This window comes from Humulus lupulus, chromosome 8, assembly GCF_963169125.1.
Source record: "Humulus lupulus chromosome 8, drHumLupu1.1, whole genome shotgun sequence".
Taxonomy (NCBI): Eukaryota; Viridiplantae; Streptophyta; class Magnoliopsida; order Rosales; family Cannabaceae; genus Humulus; species Humulus lupulus.
In genome coordinates this window covers 29,926,133-29,934,877 of record NC_084800.1, presented here as the reverse complement: position 1 = coordinate 29,934,877, position 8,745 = coordinate 29,926,133, and the positions used below count along the sequence as shown (strand labels likewise).

At 38.1% G+C, this 8,745-nt stretch overlaps 1 protein-coding gene across 1 annotated transcript; it reads right to left on the bottom strand.

Moving 5' to 3' along the window:
* Window positions 1-5,257: 5,257 nt before the first annotated feature.
* On the bottom strand, window positions 5,258-7,731 carry LOC133796605 (9-cis-epoxycarotenoid dioxygenase NCED1, chloroplastic-like). The gene has a single exon (XM_062234186.1). The coding sequence runs from the start codon at window positions 7,439-7,441 to the stop codon at window positions 5,645-5,647; it is 1,797 nt and encodes a 598-aa protein (XP_062090170.1). The 5' UTR covers window positions 7,442-7,731; the 3' UTR covers window positions 5,258-5,644.
* Window positions 7,732-8,745: the final 1,014 nt, after the last annotated feature.

Sequence of the window (8,745 nt, the reverse complement as noted above, 5' to 3'; positions counted from 1 at the left end):
TCCAAAAGTCTCCAAAGAAGAAGAAGCCCCCTTCTGATCTCATAAGCCATGTATTTATAGGCTTAGGATCATACATCTGATATCCCCTAGAATCGGGATATTTTATTATTCTTATTATATTTAAATTACAAAAATATTCAAAATTTAACAGAACACCCAATTTGTGGGGAAAAATGAGATATTCCCGCGTGTGCCAAGACCGGTTCTTGTTGAAGCCGTTTCTGGGAATCTTGACTTAGTCCTCCTCTATCTGGTCGACCCATATCTCCTACTGACTATTCATGCAAGTGCTAGTCGGACACATGCATGCTGGACATATGCAAGTGCTGGTAGGATATGCACTTGCTGGTAGGACATGCACTTGCTGGTAGGACATGCACTTGCTGGTAGGACATGCATTTGCTGGTAGGACATGTGCATGGTGGTAGGACATGCACTCCTCTCCTCTAACATGGCACGTTCTCTGGTCTAGCATGCCATGTCTCTCCTTTAACATGGCAATCTCCTCTAGCATGCCATGTTTCTCGTCTAACATGGCAATCTCTTCTAGCATGCCATGTCTCTCGTCTAACATGGCACTTTCCTCTAGCATGCCATGTCTCTCATCTAACATGGCACTCTCCTCTAGCATGCCATGCCTCTCGTCTAACATGGCACTCTCCTCTAGCATGCCATGTCTCTCGTCTAACATGGCACTCTCCTCTAGCATGCCAATGCTGGTAGGACATGTGCATGCTGGTAGGACAATGTCACTCCTGGGCAGACAAACACGTGACTGGTCGGACAAGGTCATGCCTGGTCGGTCATGACACTTCTCAAGCAGTCAAAACTCTTCATCAGTCTACTGGGTCACTTTATCACAACTCTGAGGAGTCAATGTATTTATTGACTATTTAATGTGTCTTTTACGGAGCATGTACTGCCACTTGTCACCTCTATTGCCACGTCATCGGTCTCCATTTTTTTGGGATAACAATGATTAATTCCTAAAACCTGACAAATGAAGTGTGGTCTAATCAATAGGTAAGGGGGATAATGGGCCGCACGACCCAACCCAATCGTGGGTGCCTGAACACGCACGTTTATGCTGCGTGTCCGAGAATTCAGGGATATATCAAACACGTGATGTCTGATATATGCACGTTTACATTGCGTAGTTGACTTTATAAAGGGTCACAGCTTCCAACTCAGGCTCGTGCCTCAAGCTGGATGCCTTCTTCCCCTGCGGTCTTCATACCTCTGACTCGGCTCCTTAGTAATCTTAATAAACTTTTGGCTACCTCGAGCTAAAGAGGTAGAACCTGATAATAGCAGCTCTGGCCACGTGGCATCCACGTGGCTGATATAATTATGCCATATCTTAGCTCGCTAATAGCCCGTGGAAAATTAGGGCGTATAGTACGGAAGACAGCGCCGCGACGCCAATTCTTGTACCGCGGTGCCACTCAGAAATTGGGATTTCTGGACTTTCTAGAAAATGGGCTCGCCGTGGATCAAATACACCCAAGCGCCGTGGCCCAAAAAGCTGCGCCGCGATGCTAATTGATTCTGGGACTTCGACTCTAATTCTGATATTTGACCCTTGCCGCGGCTGTAATAGACACCAGCGCCATAGCGCAAATTCTAGCGTCGCGACCCTAATTGGATATCCTGCATTGAACACTTTTAAGCCGGATTTAGCACTTGTTCTTCACATTCCATTCCATTTGAACCATTCTTGTGCTTAAACTTGAAATCAAGAAAACAAGCGTAAATCCGCTCCCAAAAACACGCAAACACAACAATAAAACATGAATCAAGACACTTAGAAAATAGGCTAAAAATAGCCTAACAGTTAAGTGTTTAAATAATTTTTTAATTATTTTTTTTTAAAAAAAATAGGTATTTAAGTGATCGGATGACAATAACTTATGTATTTTAGCCACCAATTTCTCATTGAATTACTGCCACATCAACAGTTAACAGAAAACTTAACGACAGGTACCACGGAACACCAAATTTTTTGAAGTTAGGTACTTTTACCATAAGAAAAAAAAAACTTAGGTATTTAAGTGCTTGAATGGCAACAACTTAATTATTTTAGCCACCAATTTCCCTATATTATATGGCTAATTTTGAAGTATTCCAAGAGGCAAGAATACTATATGTGCTTATGTACGGTTGATTTTCAAAAACTGAGAGGGTGTTTGACTCCTTAACTAAAAAATTATTTTTTGTTTTTAAAAGCTAAAAACTGTTTTTTGAAAATAAGTTGGGGTGTTTGGCGTTGTTTTCAGAAAATAATTTTTAAAAACAAAGTTACAAAAAACATAAAAATTTGATAACAACAAAATGTTATTTTCTATTGTTATCAAATTTTTTCTCTCACAATTTTCTCTCTTCTCACTTTCTATCTTTTCATTTTCTCTTTCATTATTTTCTATCTCCTTATTTTCTCTTGCATCACTTATTATGTCATCATTTTCTCTTTAATCATTTTCTCTTGCATCACTTATTATGTCATCACTTTCTCTCTCATCACTTAATATATCATCATTTTTTCTCTCTTGCCATTTCCCCTCTCATCAATTTTTCTTTACTCACTTCTCTCTCTTCACTTTCTTTCTCATCACCTTCTCTCTCATATTTTTTTTTGATCAATTTCTCTCTTCTCAATTTGTATTTCTTCAAATTTTTTCTCCTTACTTTCTCACTCCTTATTTTTCATCATTTTTTCTTTTAAATTATTTTATCTCATTATTTATTACAAACTTTTAAAAGATTTTTCTCTTTGTAAATATATTTGTTAATTTTTTATTTAAGATTTTAAAAAATAAAACTAAAAAATAATTTTTAGAAAACATTAACCAAACACCTCTTGTTTTTTCAAAACTACAAACAATGTTTTCTGTTCTCATTTCTTACAACACAACTTTAAAAACAAAAAACAGAAAACAATATCATTCAGACCCTGAATTTCCCATTAATTAGTTTTTAGTTTTCTGTTTTCATATATTGTATCTAATTTAAAACTGATGATGACATGTAAATTTAATATATTTTTAAAAAAAAAGAAAAAGAAAACGTGGAATCAGCTTAATATTAATTTATATATATGTATATATATTCGACTATATCATATCATGTAGATATTTATATATTTTATTATATATTGTCTGATGGATGATCAAAGGTATGTATTTTGATATGAAACCCCGCACATGTGTTGGTAGCGATCGATCATGATGATCAGTAGGGGGTAGCTGATGGAGGTGTACAAACAAAAGAAGACCATACGGATCAAAAATAGTAAAACGATACCCTCCTCTCCGCATCTCTATTATATCCTCACCTCACCTAGCTAGCTCATTCGATCGGTAAAAAGCATTGAATAAACTAGAAAAGACACATACCCTACATGTACATATATACTCAATACTCATCAACTTGAGTTGAACCCCTCTACCATTCCATGTGTTTATCCAAATTATTACCTCAACACTCAGTACATGCCCATATCCATATATCGAAACCTCTTCTTTTATTATATATATAAGGGTAAATGTTACCTATTCAAGATATATTAGATATACATGTATATCATATTCAAATTTTAAATACTACTGTAGATAGTGATGATCTGCATGTGACAACTGAAAATAAGAAGAAGAAATAATGCATGCCTATATATGAATCTATATATATATATATATTCCTATTTGTAATGAAGTTTGCATTGAATAGAACATATTATAAAGCACCGAAGCAATATACCATAAAAGGATTGGAAAGTACCGAGAGCTTTCCATAAATTCTATTCGGAGATAAACCGCAATTTCTGATGCGCAACCAATAATTCATCAGCTTCGACATTAATTTGTCTGCAAATTTCCCAACATGTTCGATACTTTCTTCCCTATCATTATAAAAAGAGTTGACATTACATATTACTAAATATGACATTTGAATTTAAAGCTGTGACTAATATATAAATATATTATTGGCTCTTGATAGAAGTTATAGTCCAATTGAAATGAACCATGGAGATAGATACAAATTTCCACAACTTATTACTTAAAAAAATCACAAAACATTTTAAATATGAAAGTGTGCATAGATATTTATGAAATTAAGTAGGTGATTATTACCTTACTATCCGTTGTAGAGATAGACACAATATTTTATTAGCTAGCACAAGATCATATTATTTAGTATTATATAAAAGGGCCAAAAAAATTGAAGTACTTAGTCACGTGGAAAAATATCATTGATATACCAATCTTCATCTAAAACCAGTAAAGATCTTTCGCAAAGTTGACCATGAAAAGTATTCCATTTTATCACTCCATGTTCTCATAGATTAGACAACCATCATACAATTCTTATCATGGAGTCACCATTGAAATATCTCTAAATAGCTCAAATTATTATTATTGCTTTTTTTCCATAACCCGCTGAAAAATCTATCGATGGAGTCGGCCGACATGATGTTTCTTCTTGTGATTGGTCCGAGTGCGAGCCTTTCTCTTCTAGCACACTCACCAATCAAAAATGGCCACCACCATTATATTCCCTCATTGGCAACCAAATATATGCACTTACATACTTTCTTATTATTAAAAACTTGACAAGAAACTCTTTGGGGTCTTCTCAAAATCAAATCCAAACCAAAACAAGTTATATATAGTTAATTGAATGATTCACAATAACTTCTTTTTATTACTATTTTCGACACTTTGAATTGATAACAATGCAAAAATAAACTTGTTTGAAGTTGATATGTAGTCTCGTCGTCCTTGAAAAAATCTTCACTAAAAAAATGTTGGCTCTTTCCTCTTATTAATTTTTAATTGTCGGTTGATTTGAGTAAACAGAACAATTGTCGGGCATTGAATTGATTGCATATTTGAACACTTATTTTTTCCCTGATGCACTGGATACTCCCATTGGCTCTTTTCTTCGTCTTTAGTACTAGTACGTGCTTAATGGAAGAGCTTCAAATAAACTTGTTTTTTTTATTCTTTTTAAATTTTCATTCATTGATTGGTTCTCACTTCTGTTTTTTTCAAGTCGTGTTTACCGATATTCAATTATAATACTTTTCACTTATTACCACGAAAACGAAAGCTAAAGAGAATGAAAATAGATACAAAGAGCAATACATTACACAATGGTCTTCAGGTGCCAAAAAACAGAAGTTTGATCGTTATGAACTATAATAAAACTCAACCACCATAACAAGAAATGAGTGCAGAGCATAACAGAGTGTTCAGAGAGATTTGTAAAGACCGAAATGCCATTTTTTTTCTTCTAAAATTATGTACTTACAAACATTATGGTATACACAATCATAATAAAGTGAAAGAATAAGCAAAAACCAGCTGAGCTCCATAACTACCTACAGCCCAAAAGCTTCAAGCTGGTTCTGTAAAACCTCTCACTGTGTATAATACAAGGAAAAAAAAAAGGGGGGGATTGAAAAGAAAACAGAGGAGATCTTCCGGGGACGTAATCTGTCATCATCCCTCTGGTAAGTCTCCACTGGAGTCTGCTTAACACCAATCTACAAACCGCAGACTTTTACATAACCATAAAATATATAAATATCGATCCAATCCAAGACTAATATGATCACCCCAGTTGAGATATAAATATATACCGACGTTCAGGCTTGCTTCTCCAAATCATTAGAGCTTATGAATGTGCCATGGAAACCGTATGGGACTCTAGATGGAAGCTCAACTGAAGCTTCGAGCTTCATATCCATTGCATTAACAATTTGGAGCTTTGATTTCCACTCCTTCTCATCATGAACGAATGCCAAGATGTAACCATCGTCTTCTTCCTCCGAACAGGGGTCTTTTGGTAGAAACATAGGCTCACCACCGTAACATTCATCGCCATACATGAACTTGGTAACCTCGCCAGTGAAAAGGTCAACCTTTGCGAAGCCAGAAACTTTAGGCCAAGGTTCGGCCAAAGCCAAGTAAGCGAATCGGGTTTTCCTCCCTAGCCGGTGGCGGTTCACCATTCCAGCTTCTAGATTAACTTGTTCCGAATCAGCAGAGATAATGGGTCGCCGGGTTGATTTCCCAGTTCGGAGATTGAGTCGGATTTCAGAGAGCACACTCTCTAAGCTCTCGTCACATTCGTTGAAAATGGAGTCGGGTGGAGTCATGCAGGACCCGATTACTACAACCTCATCGGTCTCAGGCTCCTCCCAAGCGTTCCATAGATGAAAACAGAAACAATCCGGAGCTTCGACCCATCTGATCCCCGAAGCGTCAGAGGCATTCTTGTCCAAAACCCCAAACCTAGAAACTTTTTCCTTGTCATATATCACCGGAGAGCCACCGCGAATCATCTCCTGCAACTTGAAAACAACTTGCTGGTCTGGGACGACGACGAAGTTTTCGGTGATGGCAAAGTCGTGGATCATGGTAGGCTGAGGCAGAGGAATCTCAACGTCAGGGGACTTTTCTCCGTTGGGAGAGAATTTGAAGTACTTGAGGTAAGGCTTTGAAACGACGTCGTAGCTCAGGGCGAAGAGCTCTCCGGATACCGGGTCGACTTTCGGGTGGGCAATCATAGTTGACTTGAGCTGACTCCCGAAGTCGTATCTCCCGACGGTTTTCAAGTCACCAGAGCTAGTGACTTGCACGTGGTAAGGCAAGTCGTCTTCGGACATGGCGAGCAGGCGGTTGTTGAAGTAGACGAGTCCAGCGTTGGCAACTCCCATCCCATGAGTGGGGTCGACGAGCCCAAACATTCCTCGGGCGTAGAAGAGGAGGAGGCGGGCGATACCCGAGTGACCATGGAGTTCGCCGATGGCTTTGGGAAAAACCGGGCGACCCAAGGCTCGCTCCTGGACAAGCCTGTTAGTTTCTGTGAATCGGCTGGCGTAACTGACGGCTCCGTCTTTGAATTGAACGGCGTGAACCATTCCATCGCCGTCAAAGAAGTGGTGACCGGCTACCGGCGCGTAATGAGGGTTGGCTCCGTTCCTCACGTAAACACCGTCAATGCATTTGGGAATTTTACCGGCTACCGGTAAGAAGTGTTCGACCGGGGTTTCAGGCACAGGAGCAAAATTTCCAGCGATTTGAACTCTTGGGTCGGCTGTTTTCGGTAAAGGGTGTTTGCGTTCTTGGGACACTATAGCATTCTCGGCAGCGTCGAGAGCAATCGCAGCCACTTTTTGAAATAAATTGAGGTCCGACCCGAAGGAGGTTTGAGACTTTTCAATTGGGAGTTTCGAGCGATGATTAATGGCGACGGAAGAAGTAGCAGTAGTAGAAGAAGGTTGGTTGGAAGGGGTGGTAGCAGTAGTCTGTTTGGGGATTCGGGGAAGAGAAGGAGCTTGAAGAGAGCAGCTTATGAAATCGGGCTTTCTGATTTTTACTGAAGAAGAAGAAGGGATTCTAGGCTTTACCCAAGTGTTTGGAGATGCTGATGAAGCCATTGGAAAGTTATTTCAGCACTACTTGTACTACTATTACTACTAACCTTTTAACTCTTTCTTCTCTTATTTTCTTTCACTTCTGATTGGCTCAGACTATAAGGAGAGAGATGGAAATAGTTGAAATGTGTTCTTGTTTGTTAAAGAATTAGAATGCGATAGGCCCTTATTGATTAGCTTTTTGGGTGTGTAAGGAAAAGAACAGAGAGGTAATAAGTTAAGTGAGAGTGACAGTAGTGACGGTATTGGTGAAATGAGAGAGAGAATGTGAGATGAGATTTGAGGAGGGAAGGGAGTGAAAGATTGAGGGATATATATAAGGTGGAGATGGAGGAGGAGGAGGAGGAAAAAGAAGGTCCACCTGAGACATGGAGTAGATGACCACGTGTTGCATTGCTACAAAAAGCAGCACTCAATTTTTGGATTGCCAATAAGTGATCAAAACGAGGTGGAGGGTGGGTCTAATAGCGACATCCGCTTCTTCACGCCATGCCACGATACCCAAACCCTTCTTTGCTTTGTTTTCCACTCCTTGTTAGTATTTTATATTCTTTTTCGCCCTTTTATCAAATATTTTAATACTTTTCCATTACAACAAATTAAAAAAAAAAAAGTTATTAGTTCGTTGGAGATGGAGGATCGTAAAATCAACTACCTGTAAAAGCTAATTCATTATTTAAATATCAAAAAATATTTTCTATTGTTTATTATTTAGGTTTGATTAAAAATTTTATGTTTATATTTGCTATTAATAATAAGATGAGACGGTATGTTGTTGGGTTTGAAACTTTCTAACACAAGTGACTAAATTAGACAAATTTTGACACTCGTGATGACATGTTTTTGTTGGGCTAAAATATCATAGTTGAACTAAATCACTAATAATAGTAATAGTAATAATAGTGGAATGCTTTTTTTTTAATTATTTATTTAATTGTTGTCCAACATTTTAAAATTGGGCATTGGATATTTAGAACGTGACATAAACAGACAAATTGGAATGAATTGAAGCTTCCCCATTGGCCAATTTCGATCGATGTCAGAAAGAGAGGAAGTGGAGAAGTTCATTGGAGCACAAAGTACACGTCACCTCCCTAACCCCGCGTTATGCCCTCTAAAAAAGAAGACAGTACTGGTCAACCAGTCATCGCAGTAACACGTGGCAGTATCTCTAGAGTTCTCGTCATAGCAAAATAGCACCCTGAAAATCTAGTTCACTATCACTGGCCCTACACGCTCCTCTTAGCCTTGTCTCTTCGCCTACTTTTTAAGTAAATGTTGATTAAACTTTTCCAATTAATACTTAT

Coding starts and splice junctions, on each gene's coding strand:
- LOC133796605 (XM_062234186.1), bottom strand. CDS start 7,441: ATGGCTTCATCAGCATCTCCAAACACTTGGGTAAAGCCTAGAATCCCT.